This window comes from Tenebrio molitor, chromosome 6 (genome assembly GCF_963966145.1).
Source record: "Tenebrio molitor chromosome 6, icTenMoli1.1, whole genome shotgun sequence".
NCBI lineage: Eukaryota > Metazoa > Arthropoda > Insecta > Coleoptera > Tenebrionidae > Tenebrio > Tenebrio molitor.
In genome coordinates, this window is record NC_091051.1 from 16,748,507 (window position 1) to 16,774,158 (window position 25,652).

General features: G+C 38.6%; 10 protein-coding genes across 10 annotated transcripts; 6 read left to right on the top strand and 4 right to left on the bottom strand.

The window, feature by feature from the left end:
• Positions 1 to 3,857: 3,857 nt before the first annotated feature.
• LOC138134043 (nuclear RNA export factor 1-like) lies at positions 3,858 to 6,132 on the bottom strand. Its single transcript, XM_069052102.1, has 9 exons — positions 6,042 to 6,132; positions 5,736 to 5,924; positions 5,484 to 5,684; positions 5,114 to 5,431; positions 4,919 to 5,062; positions 4,654 to 4,871; positions 4,433 to 4,601; positions 4,080 to 4,384; positions 3,858 to 4,032 (listed from the first exon to the last, which is right to left on the bottom strand). Exons 2-9 carry the CDS (start codon positions 5,901 to 5,903, stop codon positions 3,933 to 3,935), a joined length of 1,623 nt encoding a protein of 540 aa, XP_068908203.1. The 5' UTR covers positions 5,904 to 5,924; positions 6,042 to 6,132; the 3' UTR covers positions 3,858 to 3,932.
• Positions 6,133 to 6,273: 141 nt separating this feature from the next.
• LOC138134044 (nuclear RNA export factor 2-like) lies at positions 6,274 to 8,875 on the top strand. The gene is made up of 9 exons (XM_069052103.1): positions 6,274 to 6,537; positions 6,646 to 6,839; positions 6,888 to 7,088; positions 7,140 to 7,451; positions 7,509 to 7,652; positions 7,705 to 7,922; positions 7,977 to 8,139; positions 8,190 to 8,467; positions 8,516 to 8,875. Exons 2-9 carry the CDS (start codon positions 6,720 to 6,722, stop codon positions 8,619 to 8,621), a joined length of 1,542 nt encoding a protein of 513 aa, XP_068908204.1. The 5' UTR covers positions 6,274 to 6,537; positions 6,646 to 6,719; the 3' UTR covers positions 8,622 to 8,875.
• A 222-nt stretch (positions 8,876 to 9,097) lies between these two features.
• Positions 9,098 to 11,605, top strand: LOC138134039 (succinate dehydrogenase [ubiquinone] flavoprotein subunit, mitochondrial-like). The gene is made up of 7 exons (XM_069052099.1): positions 9,098 to 9,318; positions 9,371 to 9,551; positions 9,600 to 10,540; positions 10,588 to 10,773; positions 10,823 to 11,158; positions 11,203 to 11,316; positions 11,363 to 11,605. Exons 1-7 carry the CDS (start codon positions 9,238 to 9,240, stop codon positions 11,447 to 11,449), a joined length of 1,926 nt encoding a protein of 641 aa, XP_068908200.1. The 5' UTR covers positions 9,098 to 9,237; the 3' UTR covers positions 11,450 to 11,605.
• On the bottom strand, positions 11,475 to 13,401 carry LOC138134045 (mitochondrial import inner membrane translocase subunit TIM44). Its single transcript, XM_069052104.1, has 5 exons — positions 13,195 to 13,401; positions 13,012 to 13,095; positions 12,754 to 12,955; positions 12,469 to 12,705; positions 11,475 to 12,417 (listed from the first exon to the last, which is right to left on the bottom strand). Exons 2-5 carry the CDS (start codon positions 13,063 to 13,065, stop codon positions 11,657 to 11,659), a joined length of 1,254 nt encoding a protein of 417 aa, XP_068908205.1. The 5' UTR covers positions 13,066 to 13,095; positions 13,195 to 13,401; the 3' UTR covers positions 11,475 to 11,656.
• Positions 13,402 to 13,556: 155 nt separating this feature from the next.
• LOC138134040 (ESF1 homolog) lies at positions 13,557 to 15,730 on the top strand. Its single transcript, XM_069052100.1, has one exon. The coding sequence runs from the start codon at positions 13,658 to 13,660 to the stop codon at positions 15,569 to 15,571; it is 1,914 nt and encodes a 637-aa protein (XP_068908201.1). The 5' UTR covers positions 13,557 to 13,657; the 3' UTR covers positions 15,572 to 15,730.
• A 295-nt stretch (positions 15,731 to 16,025) lies between these two features.
• Positions 16,026 to 17,332, bottom strand: LOC138134046 (N-alpha-acetyltransferase 30-like). Its single transcript, XM_069052106.1, has 2 exons — positions 16,628 to 17,332; positions 16,026 to 16,574 (listed from the first exon to the last, which is right to left on the bottom strand). The coding sequence occupies exons 1-2, from the start codon at positions 17,330 to 17,332 to the stop codon at positions 16,257 to 16,259; spliced, it is 1,023 nt and encodes a 340-aa protein (XP_068908207.1). The 3' UTR covers positions 16,026 to 16,256.
• Positions 17,333 to 17,421: 89 nt separating this feature from the next.
• On the top strand, positions 17,422 to 18,361 carry LOC138134049 (cytochrome c oxidase assembly factor 6 homolog). The gene is made up of 2 exons (XM_069052109.1): positions 17,422 to 17,556; positions 18,035 to 18,361. The coding sequence occupies exon 2, from the start codon at positions 18,037 to 18,039 to the stop codon at positions 18,289 to 18,291; it is 255 nt and encodes an 84-aa protein (XP_068908210.1). The 5' UTR covers positions 17,422 to 17,556; positions 18,035 to 18,036; the 3' UTR covers positions 18,292 to 18,361.
• Positions 18,362 to 18,476: 115 nt separating this feature from the next.
• Sbat (LSMD1 domain-containing protein Sbat) lies at positions 18,477 to 19,068 on the bottom strand. Its single transcript, XM_069052108.1, has 2 exons — positions 18,932 to 19,068; positions 18,477 to 18,882 (listed from the first exon to the last, which is right to left on the bottom strand). The coding sequence occupies exons 1-2, from the start codon at positions 19,022 to 19,024 to the stop codon at positions 18,571 to 18,573; spliced, it is 405 nt and encodes a 134-aa protein (XP_068908209.1). The 5' UTR covers positions 19,025 to 19,068; the 3' UTR covers positions 18,477 to 18,570.
• Positions 19,069 to 19,261: 193 nt separating this feature from the next.
• Coq8 (ubiquinone biosynthesis protein COQ8, mitochondrial) lies at positions 19,262 to 21,874 on the top strand. The gene is made up of 6 exons (XM_069052101.1): positions 19,262 to 19,614; positions 19,712 to 20,013; positions 20,322 to 20,532; positions 20,583 to 21,074; positions 21,125 to 21,480; positions 21,533 to 21,874. Exons 1-6 carry the CDS (start codon positions 19,359 to 19,361, stop codon positions 21,806 to 21,808), a joined length of 1,893 nt encoding a protein of 630 aa, XP_068908202.1. The 5' UTR covers positions 19,262 to 19,358; the 3' UTR covers positions 21,809 to 21,874.
• A 74-nt stretch (positions 21,875 to 21,948) lies between these two features.
• Positions 21,949 to 23,664, top strand: LOC138134047 (uncharacterized). The gene is made up of 2 exons (XM_069052107.1): positions 21,949 to 22,051; positions 22,972 to 23,664. The coding sequence occupies exons 1-2, from the start codon at positions 22,013 to 22,015 to the stop codon at positions 23,620 to 23,622; spliced, it is 690 nt and encodes a 229-aa protein (XP_068908208.1). The 5' UTR covers positions 21,949 to 22,012; the 3' UTR covers positions 23,623 to 23,664.
• The last annotated feature ends 1,988 nt before the right edge of the window (positions 23,665 to 25,652 follow it).

The window sequence follows — 25,652 nt, forward strand, 5'->3', positions numbered from 1 at the left end:
ACTAATCAAGGATTAAGAAATTGCAAGAAATCAGGCTGCTGATAAAGAAATTAAAGTAAGAATTAAATTAAACATCAATTTCTGACTTTTAGGATTGCAAAGTAAAAAATCATAAAACGTGAAGTGTCACGACCACGCGCCCCTCAAATTAAAATCAACCAAAGAGCAATAAGCGAGGCGAGCTCACTTACTGTGCCGATTTCTGAGGTCATATCGTGAAAAAATTAAAAAAACAATCAGAAATATTCCTTTTCTAACAACTTCGTTTGAAAAAATCAGTCCATTATTATTTAAGTTAAGTCATCTGACGATCTAACCCAAAGTGGATTCAAACATTTCCCAGTATATTTTTCCAGTTACTTAATGTTTTCAAACGCAGTCATAGCTTTTGCTGGAACAAGATCTTCCTCAAACAATTCTCACTCTTTGGCAGATTTACTCATCACGACAAAGTACAGGGTGAACCAGAAAGAAGTACCCTATTTTCGAAGGACATTGCTCCAGGTAGCAACGTGGAAGAGAGAAGTAGGAGGGGTCTTTTGTTAGGTCCATAGCTACAGGTTTCAGTAGTAATACAATTAGGCATTGTGGGCCCTTCATTTTTTGAGGAAGGAGCAGTAACAGTCACAGTAACTTCACACCCAGATTTGACCTCGTGTGCTTTTTTTGGGGTTTCCTGAAATCAAAGGTCTACATTGGTTGTCCTCACAACCTAGACGCCCTCAAAAACGCGATGTAGCCATTCCCAGAGACATGATTGAGAAAGTGATGCAGGCCTTCAGAAACTGACTCCAGGACTGTATTGACACGATACAATATTGCAGATACAATTTTTAAAACTAACTAAAATAAACTATACTCAAAACCCTTCAATATGCAACTTTCATTTGTTTTTTTCAACTCTGCCAATGAACATTTAAAATCAGATACTCCTTTCTGACTCACCCTGTATTTACCACAGCCCTATCACTTGACATGATGGTAATTAATTAATGTTTACTCGGGAATTATGGAAGCAACTGAAATCAAATTTCATAGCAGCCTAGCAACCCTCTCGACATACGTAAGCGTATCGTAATATGAACGTTGCCTCTCAAGTGCCTCTTTATATGCAAGTCTCACTTTCCACTGGACACCTCTCCTAGTAGTAAAAAATAATAATTTCAATCAGTACTGCTGGGGCATCGTATAAAAGTCCATCGGATCAATATTCAAAGAGTAAATTAATCAACATTTTGTTGAGACTCTAAATGTGCTGGTTATATTTTATTATTAAATTTGATTTGTTATATCAAATCACAAGTATTTAAAAACGGGAAACTGTTTAACGCCACATTAATTAGGGCTTTATGTAAGATGAGATAATCCACGAAACAGGACAAAAACGCCGTTCGAACATCGTTTCTATAAGATACCACCACTTTGAGAGCGCCATTATGTTATTAGTTTCGTCGCAATTTTGTCCGATATAAAACGTTAGACGCGACACTTTCATTTAAAAGAAAATAAAATAAATTATCGTCTCCGTATCCTTTATCGGTACTTTGCCTGAGTTTAATGCAAATTAAATGAGAGTTTTTCAAGGGTCGTTTTATAGGAATTTGTTGCAATTACTGAGGATTATTATTATTCTCTCTTCGAAAACTCGTAGACGAAATATGTATATTTATTTGCATATTTAATATTTCTGCTCAATTGCAACAATTGCGTTCTTACAGTACATGCGGTCCTACGAATTGTTCCAATTACTAGACAAGAAATATTCCTCCCGCTTCGAACGTCATTTATTCTTTAATCGAACATTTCCTAGTAATTCTCGATATGAAACTGTTAGTTTAATTTCTCCCGTCGACCTTATAAATTTAAAATGTTGGGATTAAAATGAACAAATGCATCCCATCTACCGCTAGAGTCTAAATAAAACACGATTTCATTACTTTTAATTAAACAATAGACGTGAAAAAACACAATCGATGTTCAAACTACGCGCAAAACTTTTTTAATAATTCCAGCGTCAAACCATTTCGTTAATTATTAGACGAGCACCCGGGGACACCGCTATCGTTCGTCGATATCTCATTTAGTTAACAATTTGGAGTAGTTGATGACTATCAGTGGCTTTAGATTGATCGCAGGACCCTGAATTAATCAGCAAATGTTAACACGATTCTTTTTAATGGTCGCAGCCACAAGTAGCTGATAGATTTATGCCAGCGAGTTTCATATATTTAAAGTCCGCTTGCAGCGAATAAAAATATCTGTGAGTTATTCTCTCGGAGGAATTCCACAAGACATATTTTACTTAGAATATCCGACATATAATGCCATATCGCAATACCACACATAGCAGGTACAGTAATTTGCATATTGCACTATATTATTGCTCAGCGGGAAATTAACTTTCATTAGAATTAATTAAAGCGCCACCACAGTTTACGACCAACTTGGAAATAAAATCGTGCATTAAAATTTCACATTAATAACCGAATTTTACGATTTTATGTAAAGTTGGTAAAAAGCGATGCAACAAAAATAGTCGATGGACAAATTTCCCACATACGAGTAGGTATAACTGGTCTTTAAAAAGAACTACTGAAGAATTCATAACCAAGTTTACTCCACCGTGGTTTTCCAATACTTGAATAATTCAGCAAAATAAAGGCCATTATTAGAAAACTTGTGTAGGTAATGAATTCTTGATGGTTCGGTTTAACGGCTACCAATCATGAACTTGACGACCTATTAAAAATTATTTCACCTGAAAGCCGCTTGCTCGGCAAGACAAAAATTAAAAAATTAGTGGCTTATCAAAAATTACAAAAATTTGTTTGGAAACTCTGTTTCAAAACTTTGAGAAATTGCTTGCAACTTGGTTGAATTATTCCAATATTCCTTCCTGAGGGAGCTGAACTTTCTTATTAAACTCTTCCGACTAATAGTGGAAGATGAATTGTTTCATGCCATTTTGTGTTAATATTTCAGTATAGCGTAACACTACGCAAGAGATAAATCAACAAGACACAATTGGGTCTGGGTTTTTCGAATAATTTCCACACGAAAAATGAAGAGATTCGTTTGAGATTTTTTCGTTGGCCGAAGCAGCAACGCGCCATCTGATAAGATAACCTGTTCCAAAGACGTCTGCTAATTCTGGGGCCCACTCACGTCCGACCTCTTCCATCACAAAGTACCGATATAAGAGGAAGAAATCCGAGCTTATCTAACGCATGTATCATCTACCTAGAACAAGTGGGCTCTGAAGTTGAAGTTGGCAAATACTGCGCCACCCATCGGTCAGATCTAGAACTGCTCCTGACTCACCTTATTACAAGCACAGACCTGCACAGACCTATGTAGAATTAGTATTATTATTATTAATATTATTAATTATTATTGATAACTAGTACCTCCATGTTGACAAGGCAAAAGGGTACATCACGGCCTGCTGTATTATAACCGGCCTGTTCATTTTAAAAATGCATTATGAAAATGTTTCCGAGAAAAAGCCAATTACCGCCGATGAGGGCGGGACAAAACGGGCGCTTCACTGAAAATAATAATCAATACGCAAAATAACAAAGAACAATAACAACACTAAACACAAAAACAACGAACAATAAGGAAAAAATTCAGGAATTTAATTTCAAAGCAGTAAAAAACAAAGAGTTTTTTGACTTCAAATTCAAAATGTCATTTGAACAAGAAAAATGCTTGGTGACGAAAACTTAAGACGAAGAATATCCCCAAAAAGCGCCCGTACACTAGCGCTCTGCGGAGATCACTCAAACTACACTTTTGAACGGGCTGGTTATGATGCAGCAATTAGAGGGGTACATAATATTTCTAGCGCAACTGACGTTAAAACTATTTATTATCAATATATTAGAATAATTATACAACTTAATCAGAAAATAAAACATCTGTGTTTTTATTTAACTCTGGAATCCGTCAGCTGGGATCTTGTCGACTTTGTAAAGATCGACGAACAGAGCTATCGCGTTTTTCAGGTCGTAATGACATTCTTCTAAACATCTGTAAAAAATCGATCAGAAATCTAAAGCTCGAGTGTTGAAGCTTACTTTTTAGCCCATTCTGTCGTCAAATTCGTTATCAGCTTCATAGCTGTGATCATCTGAGCTTTCTGTTTAGTGGTCTGAGCTGGCGGCAGCATTTGAGGCCTTATAGGCCTGTCGTGTTTAAATGCCTTGACCTGCTGGGATGTTAGCGCATTAAAAACGTGTAACTGCTCGTTGATGATGCAATATTCTCCATTGATCGATTCAAGAACGAAACATCTGTTAAAACCCACCACTCTTTCCACATCCAAAATCGTCTCCGGTAGTTCTCTGAACACCCCAGTGACGACGATTATAGCGCAAATGTCCTAAACAACACAAAAAATAAAAGATAACATTCAGTTCAATTAAGTTACCGAATGGTGAATCAAATCCACTGTGAACGAATATGGATCGTGTTCTGTCGACGGTAATAAATTTAATAAATCTATTACCGCCTTGTGGCCTTGTTGTAAATTTAAATCGGTCCGAGAAAAGTCTGCTAAAGACAATAAATTCCTGGAATATGTCTTATAACGCTTCAACCTGAAACAGCAGGTACAGTAGTTTTATGTCTAGTTATGGTCAAGGAATTAACTGTGCATTGGGCGAAGATAATTGCATTGGCTGATACTCGGCGGTTACAGAAAACAGAGCGCTCTTATGGTATAACGATTTGAGCATAGCTCTGTTGTTTGAGTCGTAGGATGTAAAATAATATTCTAAGAATTGATCAACCAAATCGTGACCTGTACTGTTACATAAAAAGTTCCTCCTGAATGACGGAAAACCGTTCTGTTTTAATAAAATTCCATCCTTGAAAACGAGAATTAAAATTGAAAAACATTCAATCAGGAACTTACCAATTTTTCAATTTTTGGACAATACTCTTTAATCCTTTGAATGTAAGTGTGCTCATCATAATTATCACACAATGGATTACCTTCTAACCAAAGCTCAGTTATTTTTAACTGAGTCAAAGGCTCCAGCTCTGTCAAACTCATGATCTGAAATTACTCTCAATTACTAGATGCAATATTATGTAATAAGGAACTAACTAAATTATTTCTCAAGTCTAAACTTGTTATATTGACACCCCACAAAGCTTCAATAGGTACTAAACTCCTTATTTCATTATTACTCAATACTAGCGCCTTTGGCTTAGTTAACCGTGACAAGTGCAACACATAAGACATCAATTTTGGCTGAGACAAGACACAGAACTCTGTCAAGTCTGGATCTTGATAGAAATTCTCCAGATTTATGGTAGCAGTGGTGGTATTGGTTCTCTTCCTCAACACTTTAGAGATGTTTTTTGAAACATCAATTTTTACCTCATTTGTGGTAGCAAAGCGCAAAATGATATTAAGTTTGAACTGTAATCAACAGAAAATTATAATCAACCTATTTCAAATGCTACACACATACTGGTTGATTCTTTACATATGGATTATCGACAATTAAGTTATCGCGGCATAGTTTTTCAATTGCTGGCCCACAGTTCCTAGCTAAAAATGTAGCTATTGAAGCTTCCTTCACAAAATAAACAGGAATCAGATCCATAGGTTGGACATGATCCAAAATCGTTTTTAAAATCAAATCTCTGCTGAAATCTTCAGCATTGTTCACCTGGAAGTAGTAGTTTTATGTAACTTCATGAAACAGATCCAAACTGATTACAATAAATTTGTGCCAAAAGATTGGATTCTCGAGGATGTCCTTGTTCTTGTAAATGATGCCTGCTTGGAGCGAGTAATCGTTGACCACAACAGCGAGAGGGCTTTGACGAATTTTTTTTATATCCATGTTCGTTATGGATTGTGAATCTCCAAAAAACGCTGATGCCATTTTTAGGTTATGTTCAAAAATCTAAAAACTTTGAATATAAATACGAATGTGACACGTTTTCTATCCCAATGGATGTAATAATTTATTAGATTTCGTCTTGACAACGTTGTAAGTTTAAAAGTTGCGAAAGTAAATTACTTTTCAACAAATAAAAACAAACAATAGCACATGCGCCTTCTGTTCAACTATTTATCACCGAACACTATTTATCTTTCTAAAACGTTGCAAAAAAGTAAGCCGGCTGGTTGGTTGCATAATCTAGGGTTACATATTGTACTCTTTTAAATAAATTAAAAGAATATGTAGTTAATAAAATAGTTGTGTTTTGATCAAAAATAAATCTTTACGATCTAGAATTTTTATTTTCTTCGATTATTTATTTAAAGTTTTTTGCAAATGCATTTTTGTGTCAAGACTTTGGTAGTGGTGGAAACGTCAATTGGCACCCCTGGAAGCATTCAAATAATGAAAAATAACAGGTGGTCCGCATGAAGGCCATGTGTTTATGTTTATCAGTAAGTAATGCATCCTTATCAGTCAATGTAATGATATCGATAACATCATTTTCTTTGGTTATATTGAAATTATATCAAAAAATGTGTACACTGACAGTCCCCAAAGTTATAATATAAAGGTAAGAACGTTGTCAAGTCTTGCTTTTCAAAAATAGTTTTTAACATTTTTAATATAGATTTTAACAAGCTCCAACTTTATTCTTAAACTTAACAAACTTTTTCTTAAGATTGCAGATGTATATTTTTGATAGATTTAGAATGACAAGTGACCGATAGATTATAATATACAGTTTTGGAAAAAATGGATTTTGAAACAGTCACTAGATTCAAAGATGCTGTCAGCATCGACGACTCAAATTTATACCTACTCAGTAGCAATAAATCAATTTTAGGCAATCCAACATACTGGCATAAATTTATTGTAGGTAAGATTCTAGTCTGTCAACATTTGAACAATAAACATTTTTAGATTGAAAACGTCCACGATTTGCAACGCAATCAAATATTAAAAATCTTGTTTGAGCTAATCCAACCCTTCGACTTGATACCACTTTGTTATACTGAAAATAAGAAAGGCGCGTTTTTCTTTGCTCGAATCTGTAGACAAGCAATTGAAAAACTTTGCAGTGACAAGCTAACAGTTCACAACCCTTTTGATGAAAATAAACCTGTAAGAACAAAATTTATCAGAATTTAATCACCAATAAAACAAATTTCTTAGTTCAAGTTCAAAATAATCTTGAAATACACCAGCACCGACATAATTAAAGTGGATTTGTCAGAGAACGTAATGAAAGTGTTGCAAAACCGTTTCAAATCGCACATTTTGTGTTTAACTAATTTCTCTGAAGATCCTAACTTGATTGAGTTTGTTCACTTGTCGCAACCGCGTCTCTTGGCGTTTGTGTTAAACGTGGCCAAAAATTTGAAACCCAAATCCATCAAATTGTGCAACAACGACATAAAAACTTTAGATGCGCTTAAAATTTTACCCGCACACAGTATTGTCTCTTTGGATTTGCGCCACAATCTGGTAGGTCGTCTGTCTCGCTTGCTCCTCCAGAGACTATGATTTTTTCTCGTTTCACAGATCAGAGACCTCGCGGAATTGAAGTATTTGGATCACTTCAACATTACTGAGCTATGGTTGGAGGGTAATCCTTTGTGCGAACTATATGACGAATACAGTTACGTCCAGCAGGTGATCGAACATTGCCCAAAAATGGAAAAACTTGTAAAGTTGAAATCATTTTTGCTTTCGATTATGATCACGACTCCGTTTGTAGGACGGCTTTTTGTTGAGGCAAAATGGAGTTCCTTCGTTTAGGAGAAATTTTTTGTGCAATATTTCTGCCTACGGCGTCGTCGACGAGTTCCTGGAATGCTACTTCCCGACGTACGACTCTAAGAATCTGGGCAAACTTGAGCGATTTTACCATAAAAATGCCTTGTTCTCACTGACCTCCGAATTTTTTCAGAAGCAATTGTCCTCGGAGACATCTCAGTAATTGGAACTTGCACGTTCAAGCTTTCAAGTGTTTTAAACTATTTGTTGCAGCCTAAAGTCGTACCAGTTGTATTCGAGAAATTTGCTAAACATGTCGAATAGCAATTCAAGAAACTTGTTTGTGGGAAGTAGTGCAATAATGAAATTATTTAGTGATCTACCGCATTCAGAACACGACCCGTACTCGTTCACTGTAGACGTGCTATATTATTCGGTAAAATCTTATAAAACAGATTGTTACAACTGACTTATTAAAATTTTCAGACCACTTGTGCCATCGTAGTTGTAACGGGAGTCTTCAGAGAGGTTCCGCATGTAGAGCGAATTCTGGGATTTAACAGATACTTCGTTCTCGAACGTCGCGACGAGGCGTTTCTCGTTGCAAACGAACAATTGCACGTGTTCAATGCCCTCACGTCACAGCAAATGACAGCGTTTAAAAAGTGTAATTCTCTGCAAGAGGCGCGAAATCCAGTTCAGCAAAACCAGATGGTCAATACCTTCGCCATCATTACAAACCTTACCAAAGATTGTGCCAAAATGTAATTCACTTCGATTGTCAAGAACAGGACTTAATTTTGTTGTTGCAGGTTTCTAGAAGAGTGTCATTATAACTTGAAGCATGCAATGCTACTTTTCATAGATTTATACCAAAACGATAAAATTCCGTCGGAAGGATTCAAGAATGTTGTCTAGTTACCAAAGTATTATTAGTTGTTGAAAATGTGTACTTGTTTCACATTGAGGACTAAATTTGTCCTTTCTCTAGTTTATCATGGGGTTTTCCATTTATTATTTTGTTCCGTTGTTTTATTTTTGGTGTTGAAAGAATATTTAACGGCGGAGACAAAATTTTCTTCTCGATTGTTTTTTTTTTAATTGTTTTCATCATCTTAACAGCAATTATTTGTTAATTGTCAAAGAAATAAAAAAAATACATATTGCAACAATTTATTTTCATTTTTCGCAGCAGTCACAGAAAAGACTAAAAGGTAAATATCGGGTGTTCATTTAAATTTATCCTCAAAGTTGCCATTGAAGAGTCGATTGTGAACGCACCACTAGTCAGTCTGCAAGGTCTAAAAACAAAACTACAAACAACGCAAAAAGTGAGGTTAGATTTAAACAGCTGATCTGATCCGTGGTGCGTTCACAATCGACTCTTCAACGCCTACTTTGAGGATAAATTTAAATGAACACCCGATATTTACTTATTTCTAAGCGACCAATCCGTTGCTGTCTAGAATTATAACTCTAGTTACTTAAATAAAAAAAATATTTACACTTGACAGTTTAATATTTGCATATTGCAATGCTAAGACTTTCAAAACTCTTCTTTCCCGCACTTTCGAAATGTTTAAGAAAATTTGAACCTCGATTGAACTTTTGCTCGGTAAGAAATCCAAATACTGTGTAGAACGACCACGAAACGTTTTTTCCACCAGAAAAGTGAAATTCCAGTGATTGATCACTTCTATGACTGCCTTGTCGTAGGCGCCGGGGGCGCAGGCCTCCGCGCCGCCTACGGCCTCGTCTCCAAAGGCTTCAACACAGCTGTGGTGACAAAAATTTTCCCAACTAGATCCCACACGGTGTCAGCGCAAGGCGGCGTGAACGCAGCCCTAGGTTCACTCTTTAGATCCGATTGAACCAAAACTGAAGCCTAAATTCCAGGCAACTACGAAGCAGACAACTGGTACTGGCACTTCTTCGACACAGTCAAGGGCTCCGATTGGCTGGGCGACCAAGACGCGATACATTACATGACGAAAGAGGCTCCAGGGGCGATCTACGAGCTGGAAAACATCGGCATGCCATTTTCGCGTTTCAAAGATGGCAAAATATATCAGAGGGCTTTCGGGGGGCAATCTTTGCAGTGCGGCAAAGGGGGTCAAGCTCATCGCACCTGTGCCGCGGCTGACAGCACTGGTCATTTCATGCTCCACACTCTCTACGGCCAAGCTGTGAAGTACAATTGCAAATTTTTCGTCGAGTACTACGCCCTGGATCTTCTGATGGACGAAGACAAGTGTTGCGGGGCCATCGTCTGGAATCTGGAAGAAGGGACTTTTCACCGATTCTTCGCCCGGAATACTGTCATAGCGACGGGAGGCTTCGAACGAGCCTACTTTTCTTGTACTTCAGCCCACACTTCTACGGGTGACGGTACGGCGATGGTCTCACGCGCGGGACTTCCTCTGCAAGACATGGAGTTCGTGCAGTTCCACCCCACGGGCATATACGGAGTCGGGGTTCTCGTAACTGAGGGAGCTCGCGGTGAAGGAGGCTACATCACAAACAGCAAAGGGGAGAGGTTCATGCTTAAATATGCCCCAACTGCTAAAGATTTGGCCTCGAGAGATGTAGTCTCCAGGAGCTGCACAATGGAAATTCTCGAAGGACGAGGAGTGGGGCCGGACAAGGACCACGTTCATTTGGAATTGATGCATTTACCGAAGGAACTGATCAAAAAGCAGTTGCCTGGGATCACTAATCTAGTGGCCGGTTTCGTAGGTCGTGACGTCACCAAAGAACCCATCCCTATAATACCGACTGTGCACTACAACATGGGAGGTATTCCCACCAATTACAGGGGGCAAGTGGTCACACAGATGGTAGGTCCCACCGTGCCCATCTGGTGAGTGCACCTTTGGTTTTTCAGCCGAACAAAACCGACCAGTTCGTCACTGGATTGTACGCTTGTGGAGAATGTGCAAGCGTCTCCGTCCACGGAGCCAACAGACTCGGAGCAAACTCTTTGCTGGAGACTGTAGTTTTTGGCCGCGCCGTAGCCGACGCAATCGCCGAATGCAACAAACCCGGCGAGGACATTCCGAAAGCCGAAGATGTATCGATGACTTCGTTTGAGTCGCTTTTTCTCATTAAAAACTTTGCAGTGGATGGGAGTCGGTGCGATCGACAACTTTGAGAAGTTGAGACACCTCAACGGGAGTCGTACTGTCGGAGAAGTACGCTTGGACCTGCAGAGGACTATGCAGAGGTTCGCCGGAGTGTTCCGCAATCAACAGCTGCTGGAAGAAGGGTGCGTGAAAGTCACCGAATTGTACAAAGAACTGGACAACATTAAAATTTGCGACGATTCGCTCATTTGGAATTCTGACCTTCTCGAAGCGCTGGAGTTGCAGAATCTTTTCATCAATGCCATTCAGACGATCCGCGCGATGGAACACAGAAAGGAGTCGAGAGGCGCCCATGCCAGGGATGATTACAAGGTATGCAACCAACTATACGAGCATTTACTTCATAATTAACGCAGGTGCGTCTTGACGAATACGATTATGCAAAACCGATCAAAGGGCAAACGAAGAAGCCGATGGAACAACATTGGAGGAAACATACGCTGAGCTGGCTCGAAATCGAAACTGGGAAGGTAAAATTCCCGAAATGGTTAGATTTGTTCTCAAGACGTCTTTCAGGTTTGCTTCACTTTTCGCCCAGTTAACGACTTCACTTTGGACGAAGACGAATGTCCACCTGTCCCGCCGATAATAAGAGCTTACTGATTTAAGTATCAATAAATACATGTAATTATGAAAAAAATATTTATATAAATTATACAATTTTCCTGTACAACAGAAAAACAAATCTGTACAAGAACCATTTGAATCTTAAACAATTCAAATTTGTTGTTACTTGAATAAAGGAATTAGTAGTGAAAAGCACTCCTTCATTGAAGCAAGACCATAACAAATTGTCTACAATTATAAAGTCTATACCAATTGTTCATTACTGCTTGCTGAGAGATCAAGCAGTCTCCAAGCAGCTCTAGGATCAGGTTCTGTGGGATCTCTACATAAAACCCACACGTATGAAACGCGCATTACTTTGTCAGAGTCGCCTTCGACGATTTGCCCTTCAGCATTTTTAACACACATCATCTGTTGGGAAGTGAAAGATATGATCAACACAGGTCCCTGCTCCATCACTTTCCCCATGACTAAATCCACATTATCAACATCTAATATTTTTGATTCGATTCTGTAGCCCTTTTTGTACGCTTCTTTAATAGGTATTGCAAATAAATTGAAGGGACCTTCGTGACACCAGTCCTTTAAAATCTCTAAATCACCCTTAGTCATTGCTTCTAATATATTTGGAATAATGTCTGTTTCACATTGCTTTAAAAATCGTTTAGTATCAAAACTTGTATCTATTTTACAGATTTCCGTGAGAGTTTCTGACAATTCTGTTTTTTGAAACAAGCCACCCATTATATCCGAGACCTTATCAGTTAGAAGCCTGGATGCTCGAATTACTGGATTGTCACTCTCATCGTACTTCAACTTCCAGTCCATGACTTTGTGGACATATGGGTTATTGTCTTTGAAATTTTGCCATGACTGGTAGAACTTTGAATCCTTGTGGAGCTCCACGCCTGTTGCTTCCAGATTTGCTTCATAAAATTTCTGATTCTGTACTGCACTCGTTTCTGTTCTCTTTCTCAGTTTTGGTGGACTAACATACACTTGACCTGCAAAAGTTGCTCTCACCACTTTATACACTACCCAAAATTAATAAATACCTTGCATACTGGTGGTATCAATTTCCTGTTTCACTGCTCTAGTTGCCTCAGAAATGCTCTGAAAAGCCCCAGTTTTACTGATCTCTTGAGCTTTTTCACTGATTGTGTGTGTGGTTTTCCCAATTTCCTCTGAAATTTTTCCTGCTTTCTTCACAATTTCAGTCTTCCCTGCTTCATCTATCACCCCCTGAACTTTTTCTTTAATTGTACTAAATTTTTCTTTAAACACCTCACTCCCTAAAACATCACAATTACCCAAAATATTACACCAATGATCAGATTTACCTTTGCTTGCTTCTTTCTCTACTGTTTCAAATTTTTGGCGTGCTGCTTTCAATGCTTCACTCTGTTCTAATTTTTCAGCTTCTTCTCTAAATTTTTTTAAGGACTCTTTCATTTCTTTGTTTTTTGCCATTTCTTCCCGAAAATTTTCATACAGACGAGACAAAAACGTCTGTCTTTTGTGTTCCCTCGAATAGAACCGAACCTGGAAAAAACGATGGACGTCACACGTGTGTTAACAGTTGTGCAATTCTCACTTACCTCATGACGAGCATTTCGTAAAACATGTTGCATTAAATGGTTAAAACGGTACATTATTTTTGTATATTATGTGACAAAAAATATCTGAAAAGACGGGTCAGATGAAAGCTATGACATAACCAAACTTTCAGTAAATTTAAAGATGTGCGGTTGAAAAGGTACAAGTTTCTGGAATTTTCTTACCAGTAATTGAACCGGAAAAGACTATTTAAGTCACACGAGGAAACAATTTGACAAATTTCTTTAGTTAAGTTCGGAAATTAAAATATTTTAGTAAAGGGTTCATCGAAATGACATCACGAAAGAGATACAGTGGCATTTTAAATCTCTGTTGGCAGTCTTGATGTAAATTTAAATGGAATTGTAAAAAGATGTTTAATCATAAACGATGAAGCAAATTTTACGAATTAAATAAAACTCAATCATAAACTGTCTAACAGTCAAATCTTTTAAATAAAATTGATCAAGACCATTGAAAGCAATTCCAATTAGACTCACATGAGACTAGTCCGGTAATGGGGAATTTAGCGTTTATTTGTTTACAGTACTTATTACATCATATTCGTTCAGCTGTCAGAACCACGTGTTGTTATTTTTTGAGGTTATATCAAACGTATAACATAAGATTTATTTTCATTTCGTAAAAATGGAAGATAAACGTTTCACCCACATCGCGACCGATCCCAAATTTCGTCACATTCCCAAAGGTTCCCGGAAAGTGAAAATCGACAAACGTTTTCAGTCTATGTTCAAAGACAAAAAGTTTAAAGTGAAATACACCGTCGACAAAAGAGGAAGACCCGTAAATCACACTTCTACGGAAGACTTGAAGCGCTACTACGATCTGAGTTCTAGTGAAAGTTCCTCGGATGAAGAAACAAGCGAACCGAAAAAAATCGTTGAGCCCCCAGAAACCGACGAATTGGATGTCAAACATAAGAGCGACAAAGAGATACCAAAAGAAATCAAGAAAAAATTACGCAACTTGAACGTTGATTATGCCAGAGGTGAATCACAACTGTTATCTGAGAGTTCCTCTGATGACGAGAGCGAAGAAGAAGAAGAATCTGAAAGCGAAAACATTGAGCATAAATGGGGAGAACTCGATAATGATGCAGAGCGCACTGAAGAGATGACGTACAGATTAGCAGCTTGTAATATGGACTGGGACAGAATCAGAGCGTTAGATTTGATGGTGTTGTTCAATTCGTTTTTACCGCCAGGGGGCGCTGTAAAATCTGTGGTCATCTACCCATCAGAGTTTGGCAAAGCGCGAATGAAAGAAGAGGAAGTAAAAGGGCCGATTGAGCTTGTGGAGCGTAAGGAAACGGAAGAGGAAGAAACGGAGGAAGGTTCAAAGTACCACATGGAGAAGCTGAGGCAGTACCAACTGAACCGGTTAAAGTACTACTATGCCGTCATCACTTGTGACAGTCCAAACACCGCCAATAAAATTTATACAGAGTGTGACGGTATGGAGTACGAATCGAGCGCTACCAAAATCGATCTGCGATTTATACCAGACGATATGACTTTCGACGACGAACCAAAAGACACTTGTGATAAACTGCCCGAGCTGAACAAGTACCAACCGAGATTCTTCACTACAACAGCTTTGCAGCAAGCCAAAGTTGATTTGACTTGGGACGAGACTGATCCAGACAGAATTGAGATCACGCAAAAGCTCAGTACCGGAAAGATCGACGACATTTCAGAACATGATCTTCAGAATTACCTGGCAGTGAGCGACCACGAAGAGAGTGCCGAAGATGAGGAGGAAGATGAGGCGTCGGGAGATGAAGACAAATCAAATCCGATTGATAAATACAAAGAACTGTTGCAAGAAATCGAAGATAAGGAACAGGAAAAGAAGAACAGAGAAATCGAAATGGAAGTGAGTTGGGGAATCGATTTGAAAGACAAGACTGAGAAACTGGTGAAGAAAATCGAAGACGAAGGCAAGACTCCGTTCCAGAAATATCTCGATAAACGAAAAGAAAAGCGCAAAGAGAGACGTCAGAAGAAGAAAGTAGATGATGAAGAAGAGTCGGACGACATGCCGTCAGATATTGACATGAACGATCCTTATTTCGCTGAAGAATTTGACAATCCCGAGTTCAAAAAGAAGAAAGACAAGAAACAGAAGACACAACAACCTGAAGAGAACAATCCGGAATTGGAACTGTTGTTGCTGAACGAGGACGACGACAAGTCACACTTCAGTTTGAAGAAGATACAGAAACAGGAAGAGACAACGTCGAAGAAGAAGCGGAAGCGCAAACAAACGGAAGAAAACAAAACTGACGATTTTGAAATTAACGTCAACGACGAACGGTTTTCGGCTCTCTTTACTAGCCACTTGTACAACATCGATCCCACAGATCCGCACTACAAGAAAACGAAAGGAATGGAGACGCTGATAAGCGAGAAAATTAAGAGGAGGAAGGACGAAAGCGAACCCGAGGTGAAGACGTCCGGCAAGAAGGATGCAGAATTGAGCGTGTTGGTAAAATCTGTCAAGAGGAAGACGGAGGCGTTGAGTAATAAGAAGAAAAAGTGATGGTATAATACAGTCGCGGTCGGTAATGAGGTGTCCGTTTGTAACAACCGAACGTGACTCGGATGTAATAAAACGTTCTTTTATAAATTTTGGTATATTATTCAATCGTTACAACACATTTTAATGTATTATGATACAATAAAATAATATATACAGAAATTTATACAGTTACTGACAAATAATCGTCTATATATTAAAAAGAAACATTCATGTAAGCACACATCAGTAATTTATTCTAGTTTAAATATTCTTCAGCTTATGTCAGTATGAAATTGTTACAAAAGCTCGGATATTTTGTGACACCCTGATTAAATGAACATCCAAAGTTACACATCCACTGTATCTACACTTAATCATACAAAAATAATGTATAAAAACCTATGGAGGGGGTGGTGATGCATAAGAATTGTGATGGCCGTAACGTCTCCGCAGCGACAATAAAAAATGATGAAACTTGAACGAAAAAATGTTTATTTTTGGACTTTACATCTTTGGAAGACAGAAACAAACTCCAGTCCAGATGTCTGACTCGAACGAATTTGGCGTCGTAATATATGAGAGAAAAACTTACACAACAAACAAACAACAAGAATAAAATTCTGAATATTCAACTAATTTTAACAAATTCACACCATACCCTGAGCATATGGCAACAAATACAACCGTTTCGACCGAATTAAAATCCTCATCTTAGCCAGAGTTTCAATCTCAGAGCGTCTACGCCATTTAAATAATATCTAAACAAACGCTTATCCCGTACAAAACCCAAAGCTTCGTATAACTGTAAAGCCGGTTTATTGGTCACTTCAGTTTCGAGAACGACTTCGTCCGCGTCGCCGACGATCATCTCTTGGATGGCTCTACGAACCAGCGTCGATCCGATTCCTAGTTTTCGGTAGTTTTGGTCGACCGCCAGCATCGCTATGTAGCCTCGTTTTATCACTTTGCGGTGGATGTCGAGCTTACAGACGATGGCCCCGACACAATTGTCTTCGCTCATCGCCTGGAAATTATCGATCGATAGTGAAGCGTTAACGGAAATTGAAAACAACTCACCAAGAAACACAGTTTTGGCCAATTGTGAATAAAGTATCTGTAGGTGTAGATGGAATAGGGTTCGGACAGGTCTTTTTGTATAATTTTCATTATCATCGGCATTTGTAATTCCGACTCGTATTGAACATACTTGATTGGTGGTAGTTCTCTTTTGGGGGGTTGTTCTATTTCAACTTTTTCCAGATCTTCGACCAAGTCTGATATTTTTTCGTCGCTCGAACTAGTTATTTTGTTACTACAAGACGCCGTCGAGTCTTCCAATGTAATTGTACTATTATTGCTTAAATTAAATGATACGTCTGATTCTTGACTGTTTTCTAGCATTTTCTCTTGACTCGATATATTATCGTTCGAATCTAATTTGGTAAGTTTCGACTTCACGTCTTTGCTAATGCCCTCCTCTTCACTATTTTTGTCTCTCGAGATTTCTTTTTGTGATTTAGATTTCTTACTTTTATACGTATTTTCATTATTACTAGGTATTATGTGATCCTCGATCGAGTTCTTGTCGTTTTTCTCCTTACCTTTGGTTGAATCTTGTGCATTGTTCACTAAACCGTTAACTAGTCCGTTTAAGTTTCCTTTTTTCGGATGTTTCTTTTTCAAAATCGTATCTTTCGCCTTTTCATTTAGATCATTTTTTGGTTCACAATTCGTTGAAGTGCACTTTTTTGTTTTATTTATTTTACTAGTGTTCTTGTTCATTTTCCCATTTAATTTCTTTTATACAAATAAATAATCTAAATGATAGCATAATACAAATTATTTTTTATTTTCGCTTTAAAATAAACTTGCTAAAGCAGACATATTGACGGAAAATCAACAGGGACTTTTAGGTTATTTTCCGAGCTTGGTGCTGTCAGATTTTTTCATTCCTAAAAAAAGAACCCAAACGTCCATAAATTACCACTGGTTGACTGACAAAACAGGTAATAACTCCACTACAACAGGCACAAAAAGCCTCCTTACTCACCAACGTGAATTTTACTTAATTTAAATCAAACTTTGTCCAAACATAACCTAAGATTTGTCTCGACTCGAGCAAAATCCAGTTACCTGGTTCGCTTCATGTTGGTGCGCATGGGCGTAGCGCCAAATTCAAAAACCGACACGATCTAAATCGTTGTTATAGAGGACCCCCCAACCCCGAAACCGCCACCACAATTTATTACCTCATATTTCACCGGCATCACTGACGTGTATTTATAGCGGCCGTACGTGGGCCTTCGATATGCGTAAACTCCCAATTTATTATCACACTTCGCGAGCGACTGTCAACGATGTTTATTTTTAGAGAAGAAAATATAAAATATTTCTGCGTTATTTTTAAACAGGATGTATCTTGTTTGATTTGCTGATATTTTCAACATTTTGCCAAAATTCTAGATTAATTTATTTTATATTCAGTCATGTCTTTTCCGACGAAGGAAGAACGCAACCTGTGTTGGGGCGCGCGGGACAGGTACTGGGAATGTCTAAACAAGCACGGGATAAAAGAAAAGGACACCGAGGGACTGTGTGCCGACATCAGGAAGTTATACGAAAAATCGTGTTCCACCCAGTGGGTCAAACATTTCGACAGAAAGCGGTCATATTTGCAGTTCAAAGAGAAAATCGAAAAACACGGGTACGAACCGCTTGACGAAAGGAGCGCAGAACACTAATTACATTTCTAAATTTAATGCTTTGTACATAGTGTAGTTAAGAATAACAAATAAATCAATCGAACTGAAAGTATCTTTTAATTACAGAATCCCCACCAAAACAACAGATGGCGTCAAAATGTTTGAGAAAAGGAGGGTGTATCACGAAATTTCCTGCATATAATTATTATTCAGAAGAAGATATGACCTGTTAACATATTTATTTCTGCTACATTTTCCCAATTGCACAAGGCGCTGTTATCACATCACAAATAAAATTAATTCCCAAATTACGCAACTTCAAGTTACGTCCTCTGGACTCACGTCTTTAGCCAAAGGAGTGCTCAAATCTCCTGAACAGTATTGGCTCTGATCAATAGATACACTCTGTATATGTTTTCCTGGTACCATCACCAATCCCAACATCCTAGGTTCCTCAATGGTACCATCTCCATTGTTTTCAGCAGGCAAATATTCGGTGCACGATCCTAAAATGACATTGGCATCTCTGTCGGTACACAAGAAGACACCAACTAAAACGCGACCATCAAACATCTGGATCCGGAGAGATTTGTTGAGCCAACTACGCAATTTCACAGCCCCGGGAGACATCTAACAAAGAAACAAATTAATAAACAACGACGTCGCAGTGATTTATTACGTTTAAAGGTTTCTGGGGCTTGTCTTCTAGGGGCTCCTGTTCCGACGTTTCTTCCGATTCGGTCCCAGTTAACGCGCTTGCGGCCTCGCTCATTTCAGAATAAAATAAAATTGTCCGTTTAAGCAGATAAATCGATGCTTCTGGAGCTCATGAATAAATCTAAATTAGCATTTAAAAAAAAAATCGTTTATAACCTCCAAATGACACAGCTCCACAGCACAGCTGTCAACCTGTCAACTGCTTAACCTCACTTTTGCACGTAGTAGTGTGGGTGTTCCTCTTCATCGATTCATGTTAATTGTTCGGACTTGGTTATTTAAATAGGTACGTAAATAAATGTGATCAATTTAAGGCAATTAACGATATCGACTAACGGTTAAAAATGTTTAAATTATCAGCTTTTTGCATTTTTATTTCCTAGTATCTAATGTCTCGTTCAAGCGATTTTTTGGGAATAATTCGCGGTTTACAGCTGGTGGTCGAGGCGGCCGTAAAATTGCAAACCTCCGAATTGAAACACATTTGGGCGAATTCAAATTGTCGCGTCTTAATTCAAGATTGTTTGAATCAAGACCGCATTAACTCGAGCAATGTCACTAACGTCGTCTCTGACAGTGCAGACCGCATTGCTACAGTCTGCCATGGCATTAAAGTGTACGCCACACACGCATCTGTTGCTCCAGGTGAGTTCTAACAACCATGACTAATATTATTACACCAAGCCATATATGGTCACTGCAAGCATCTGGTTACACAAACAACATTTTGTTTGTTTCACAGACAGTCATAATCAAAATTTAAATGATGGCACCACAGCAGTGAAGGAAACACAAAAAACGGAACCTGTCAAGAGCCAATTTGAAATTAAGTTGACCAAGAGTGACCAGGAATTGCTGAAAAAGCTTGACATGGAGCATCAGGAGAAACTAAAGAAACAGGAAGCTGAAACAAGCAGGAAACAAGTAACAGAAAAATCACCACAAATGGCAGCAAGTAAACTGGTTGCAACAGCAACTTTGGGACAAGCAGCAGCAATTCCAAAACAAGTGTCAGCAAGTCCTAATCCGAAATCAAAACAAAAGGTACCAACATCACAAACTGAAAATCCCATCAATCCCATTTGCTTCATAACAAATAAACATATGGCAATAGCACTTTACCATGTTAAACTATTATTATTTCTTTTCCTAAACATTTTCCTTCTTGAAATTGGTCAGTTTTAACAGACCACATCTTTTGACACTTGTCGTTTAACACTTCTATCAACAGGAAACAAGCACAGACCTGACTTTAAGCATTTACTGCTGGCCAATTTTTTAACGTTTCGCTCTTGCAAACACGTCTTATGTCTTTCCGTCCTTAGTTTAGAAATGAATTTTTATGTTGACAGTTGAGCGAGAGTTCGAAACAGCGGAAAGTTCCTTCGTCTCGTATTGGACGAATGGTGTCTTTCGGGAGCCTAGCAGCCGGCCTAGGATTAGGAACAGCAACGGAATACGCGAAAAGGACTTTCGGTTTTGGCCAAACTTCAGATGCTTCCACCCTATTTCTAAATCAGAACAATCTGGACAGAATCGTAGATACGCTTTGCAAAGTTAGAGGTACTGAAAAATGAGTTTGCGAGGAATTTTTTTTAAAAGATTATTTGAAGGAGCCGCTTTGAAACTGGGTCAGCTGTTGAGCATCCAAGACGACTCCATTATCAATCCCCAACTGGCCAAAGCTCTGGAGCGCGTCCGTAAATCAGCCGATTTTATGCCCAACTGGCAAGTGGAACAAGTGATGAGCGGCGAATTGGGTCAGAACTGGCGCGACCACTTTATCGCTTTCGAGGAGAAACCGTTCGCCGCAGCTTCAATCGGACAGGTGCACTGGGGTAAAATCCTGGATGGGAGGGAGGTGGCCGTAAAAATCCAGTATCCAGGGGTGGCCAGAGGGATCGAGAGCGATATCGATAATCTAGGCGGGATTATGAAGTTGTGGAATGTTTTTCCACGAGGGATGTTCCTCGAGAATTTGATGCGAGTTGCGAAGCGAGAGTTGGCGTGGGAGGTGGACTACAAGCGTGAGGCGGACTGTACAAGAACCTTTCGTGCCCTATTAGCACCCTACAGTGATTATTATTACGTACCTGAAGTTATAGGTGAGCGTCTCTAATTGTCATGATCGTTGTAATTGAATTTTTTTCCGCAGATGAATTGTCCACAAATCAAGTATTTACAACCGAGTTGCTCGACGGGATCCCCGTCGACCAGTGCTTCGAGATGGAGCCGGAAGACCGTCGATTTATCGCCGAGAAGATTATAGAACTTTGCCTTTTAGAACTGTTGGAATTTAGATATATGCAAACTGATCCTAATTGGGCTAACTTCCTGTACAACCCCAAAAAGAAGCAAATCATGTTACTCGATTTTGGAGCGAGTCGTGAATATTCAAAACCCTTCATGGATCAATACGTGAGGATCCTTAAAGCCGCGTGCGACTCCGACAGAGAGACAGTTCTGGCGGTCTCCAAAGATTTGGGTTTTCTCACTGGTTACGAGAGCAGGGTACGTTCTACAAAATTTAATTTAAAAAATCGACTAGACGTTATTTTTGCAGCTCATGGAAGACGCCCACGTCGACGCCGTCATGATTCTAGGCGAAGTCTTCAGATGTCCCGAAGCTTACGATTTCGCGGGCCAAGACATGACAGCTAGAATACAAAATCTGGTCCCCACCATGGTCACCCACAGACTCTGTCCGCCCCCCGAAGAGGTCTACTCTTTGCACAGAAAACTGTCCGGGATTTTCCTCCTGTGTTCAAAACTGAGAGCCTCAGTTTCTTGTAGACAGAAATTCTTAAGTTTATATAGGAAATACACTAATTCAATGTAACTTTTATAACATCAATACAAGTCGTTTTTGTAATAAAATTCTAATAAATCATCAAATAAACGCCAATCATGTTCCTGCCTAAAAAATTATTGTGTTTTGTGATTGCTGATTAAGAACGTAAAGGTCAGCTTCGATTAATTGGATTTTATAATTTCACGAGTTTGAAATCGCGAGTTTGATTGGAATAATTGTTATTTTATCGCCATGTTGTTTTGTTTAGTTCTAGTCGTGTTCATGTGTGAGGTAAGCGAAGCCTGATGTTCACAAAAAGTCACCTCTTAGCTACAATTAATTGCGTCATTTTTTGTGCTACCAGATGACTGGGTTATTAACTTTTTATAATTTTATGGAAGACACAATACACTCAATTTGATATTTTTCTAGTAAATATTAATAAAATCCGAACCAGTTTTCTACTTGCGAACTCAAATACATATTTTGTTTTAATGAATATCGAGTAACGAGTTATAAAAGCAAAACCCCCGAAGGAAGAATCAAACCGACATTTTATTTATATTTGCGGAAACCGGATAAAATCAATTAGTGTTGAATAGATGTACCCCTTTGTCAGAGCCCGAGAAGGTAGATATTGGAATTCGGAATAAATATTTGACGATCAAAGACCGTGAAGAGAACAACCATTGCCGAGCGTTGAAAAGAAATTGATTCTCTCGAGGGAGGAGCACTTTTTGCGTCGCATAAAAACGACGTGTCTGATTTGCATGATACTTGGAAATTGTTAAGCAAAAATGCGATTGAAACATAATGAAATATTTGCAGAGCGACGTCGGAATTAAACCAGGCCCGTACGGGATTTTTCCTGCGCAACGACCGACGATGCGAAACACGCACAAAACGCGGAATCCGCCCCTCGGCGTCCTGTTTTTCGGCGTGAATCTAATGAAAGCACCACTGAAAGCAATTTTTTATTGAAACGCTCAAACGCCAACGTTTCATTTTATTTGTTTTCTTATTTATTCGTCGCGGAACGAGGCAAATTCGTTCAGAAATAACACGGCCGTGCGTAATTTCGTTACCTGTCTTTTGTAAACACGTAATTTGCGAATAAATTGATTAGACCGAGTGGAAAACGGAGTGGGTAAATAAGACTCGAGTGAAATAATTTCATGTATCCGCCGCCGATGCGAGAATGATTGTTTCAGATTCCGTCGCTCGAGTCCAAACTGATGTTGACGTTCAAGAACGAATTAGAACTTCTGAAAGACTCGATCCGGCTCCCTCTCAATTCCGCAATGAATCTGGTGGAGAAAGATCTGGGAGAACTGGAACAGAAGTCGTACATTGTACAGGAAGATGCAGTTAATTTGATAGAGCAGCACACCCTCAACGTTGTTGAAAACTTTCAGCTCTTTTCGAAAGCGTTTTCGCTCACTGGGAAGAACATCAGTCGGTGCCATGCAGGAGTGAATGATGCAGTAGAAACGGCAAAAGACAAAGGACTCAGCAGAATTAGGAAAGCTGCAAGCACTATTATTGTGAGGAGTGGCGGCGTGGTCCTCGTAGGAAAGCCACTTCTGAATAAAATACAAAACAAGACGTTTGAAGTGCAGAAGACGATTCAAGACTGTCTGCTGCGTATCGAGGATCGCGAAAAATGTCTGCATTCGGTGTTGGAAGACATAGAGATTTCGAAGGGGATCATGCCTTCGCTAATCGTGACGATCATCGATCGGGTGAAGATGGAAATAAATGTTTTAGAGTCGGAATTGGTTGCTCAGGTGCAGAACAGTGTGAACGGTGTGGTCCAGGCTTACACTGACATTCTGTTCGCTTTTATCGAGTGTATAATGTGACGTTTTTATATCGCTAACTGAAAGAATAAAACTTTGCAAAGTTTTGTGTGTTTCTTGAGAGTCTCACGGACTTCCCGTCGGATTAATAAAGCTCCGAAAAATAATAAACATAATGAAAGCACGAAGAAATGAAAAGGGTTTAAGCCGCAAAGAAACATTAAAACCTCCGCTCTTGCAGCTTAACGTCCGATGTAGAGCTTTAAATCCTAATTAAGCATTAAAAGTCAGACACTTTGTTTTTGCGCCACTTGCCTAGGGAGTTGACAAAAGCATTTCGGTTATAAAACGTAGCAGTTGGGCCTCTTGTGTATTGTCGGCCGTCTTTCACGGTTTCCATCAGTATAATGTCACGGAACTTTATTACCGACCCTTCTCGGCCCGGCCATTAAGCCATGACATAGATACCCTTAAAATCTGCCAGCTTCACAAGTTTTTTTTTCTTTTCTCAGGCCGAACCAGAACCGTACTAGAAATTTTATTGGTGATTATTGGGACCGTGTTGACCCCTGGCCGATAAAAACTGTTAATAAAGTCGAGGTGCATTTCAGATTTTTGCTTTATTTATGCGCACAATCATCCCAAACGTGGAATATAAAAGTGTCGCTTTATGGCCAAGTTTTATTCAACTCTCGGCGTGAATCAGCGGAATTTTTTGTTTGCACTTTTCACACCGACTGATGAAGAATAATAAGGTTCACGGTTTCGCAATTATTTTACGAAATTGTGTTTGTGCAGCCAGACGCTGCAACTGAAGAAATTGCACCGTTAAAATTATTTCAAATTGATGAGGATAATACCGGGACTGCCGGGACGAAAGATAATAAAGTGAGACCGGGACAGGTCGTTAATTTTGTTAATTCTTTTACTGTTTCTGACCCAAGTTGTACGGATTACGACGTGTGCGGCCACTTTTAGGCCAATAAAAATGGCACAAAAACAAATAAATGTGGACAATTTATCAAAACGGTTCAAGTCTGTTGAAAGGTACCTATACGAAATGTCTTTCGCTTAAGACCATTCTAGAGTACATAAAGCGTTTGTTTTATAAAGAATTGTGAAATTATTAGAAAGTTGGAGGCGCCTTCTACTACACTCACCGGCAGAAAAAGCGGAATACCATTATTATTTAAAAATCTATCGTCGCGGTATGTGGTTGCTCTTTTTCAATCAGTCTCTTGAAACCTTTTAACAGCTCTGTGACGACTAGCAAGAGGAGCCTCAATAGCATTAGCTGCACAACGGAAACAACAACAGTCTTCAACCAAAGCTACTGCTCTGGCAATATTTACACCAGCTAGAGGCATTTTTTTACGTTCTGCACTTAAATTCGAAGTTAACGACAATAAAAAATTACAAAAGTTATAAAAATCTAACCAGGTTGCTTGGTTATTATAAAAATGGTAAATTTAAGAAATGAAGCAAAAAATTTGTTTTTATGCGAAATTGCTAATAAAATAGCCTATGCTAATGCTCAAGGTTATGTTTGCTATCATTGCCTCCTGGTCAAAATAAACTAGGCAAAAATGAATAGGGAATTTTTCCTTTTTTGAATTTTTTATAAATACCGTTTAAAATTTGTAATGAAATGTGTTACAAATATATTAATATACATTTTAGATTAACGATTTTATTTCAAATAAAACAAAACTTTACACTTCAAAACCAGCTCTTTATTCTTCGGCTGCGTGTTACAGAATGTATCAAAAAGTCTAAAACTATAACATTTTATGCAAGAGCTCGATAATTAGATATGACATTTACGACCCAGCTGGGGCTCGATGCTTAATCCCCCAGCTGCTTGCTCTTGACCCTATCGGGGTTAAAACAAAAATCCCACGCCTTAACTTAAGTCCATAAAATGTTCGACAATAAATTATATAAAAACTAATAATTAACCACAGTAAATAAATTCCAAACATTAACAAAAAGGGTCCTTTTGGCTCGGCTGATGCCGCCATCCGACGATATTGGTGGAAATGCTCACATACACATTAAATGTAATGTTTCAAGTACTTGTAACATTTTAAATT

Bases quoted from the DNA above. Each gene is read 5' to 3' on its own strand.
- LOC138134044 (XM_069052103.1), top strand. From the start codon at position 6,720: ATGGATTTTGAAACAGTCACTAGATTCAAAGATGCTGTCAGCATCGAC. The intron at 7,923-7,976 runs GTAATTGGAACT...TATTTGTTGCAG, and splicing joins TTGTCCTCGGAGACATCTCA to CCTAAAGTCGTACCAGTTGT. The intron at 8,468-8,515 runs GTAATTCACTTC...TTGTTGTTGCAG, and splicing joins ACCAAAGATTGTGCCAAAAT to GTTTCTAGAAGAGTGTCATT.
- LOC138134045 (XM_069052104.1), bottom strand. From the start codon at position 13,065: ATGTACCGTTTTAACCATTTAATGCAACATGTTTTACGAAATGCTCGT. The intron at 12,956-13,011 runs GTAAGTGAGAAT...CGTTTTTTCCAG, and splicing joins TACGAAATGCTCGTCATGAG to GTTCGGTTCTATTCGAGGGA. The intron at 12,418-12,468 runs GTATTTATTAAT...CAACTTTTGCAG, and splicing joins TGATACCACCAGTATGCAAG to GTCAAGTGTATGTTAGTCCA.
- Coq8 (XM_069052101.1), top strand. From the start codon at position 19,359: ATGTCTCGTTCAAGCGATTTTTTGGGAATAATTCGCGGTTTACAGCTG. The intron at 21,075-21,124 runs GTGAGCGTCTCT...TTTTTTCCGCAG, and splicing joins TTACGTACCTGAAGTTATAG to ATGAATTGTCCACAAATCAA. The intron at 21,481-21,532 runs GTACGTTCTACA...TTATTTTTGCAG, and splicing joins TCACTGGTTACGAGAGCAGG to CTCATGGAAGACGCCCACGT.
- LOC138134047 (XM_069052107.1), top strand. From the start codon at position 22,013: ATGTTGTTTTGTTTAGTTCTAGTCGTGTTCATGTGTGAG. The intron at 22,052-22,971 runs GTAAGCGAAGCC...TGATTGTTTCAG, and splicing joins TAGTCGTGTTCATGTGTGAG to ATTCCGTCGCTCGAGTCCAA.
- LOC138134046 (XM_069052106.1), bottom strand. From the start codon at position 17,332: ATGAACAAGAACACTAGTAAAATAAATAAAACAAAAAAGTGCACTTCA. The intron at 16,575-16,627 runs GTGAGTTGTTTT...GATAATTTCCAG, and splicing joins GGCCAAAACTGTGTTTCTTG to GCGATGAGCGAAGACAATTG.
- Sbat (XM_069052108.1), bottom strand. From the start codon at position 19,024: ATGAGCGAGGCCGCAAGCGCGTTAACTGGGACCGAATCGGAAGAAACG. The intron at 18,883-18,931 runs GTAATAAATCAC...TTTCTTTGTTAG, and splicing joins AGCCCCAGAAACCTTTAAAC to ATGTCTCCCGGGGCTGTGAA.
- LOC138134040 (XM_069052100.1), top strand. From the start codon at position 13,658: ATGGAAGATAAACGTTTCACCCACATCGCGACCGATCCCAAATTTCGT.
- LOC138134039 (XM_069052099.1), top strand. From the start codon at position 9,238: ATGCTAAGACTTTCAAAACTCTTCTTTCCCGCACTTTCGAAATGTTTA. The intron at 10,541-10,587 runs GTAGGTCCCACC...TTGGTTTTTCAG, and splicing joins GGCAAGTGGTCACACAGATG to CCGAACAAAACCGACCAGTT. The intron at 10,774-10,822 runs GTATCGATGACT...AAAACTTTGCAG, and splicing joins ACATTCCGAAAGCCGAAGAT to TGGATGGGAGTCGGTGCGAT.
- LOC138134043 (XM_069052102.1), bottom strand. From the start codon at position 5,903: ATGGCATCAGCGTTTTTTGGAGATTCACAATCCATAACGAACATGGAT. The intron at 5,685-5,735 runs GTAATCAGTTTG...TACTACTTCCAG, and splicing joins TCTTTTGGCACAAATTTATT to GTGAACAATGCTGAAGATTT. The intron at 4,872-4,918 runs GTAAGTTCCTGA...CTCGTTTTCAAG, and splicing joins GTCCAAAAATTGAAAAATTG to GATGGAATTTTATTAAAACA.
- LOC138134049 (XM_069052109.1), top strand. From the start codon at position 18,037: ATGTCTTTTCCGACGAAGGAAGAACGCAACCTGTGTTGGGGCGCGCGG.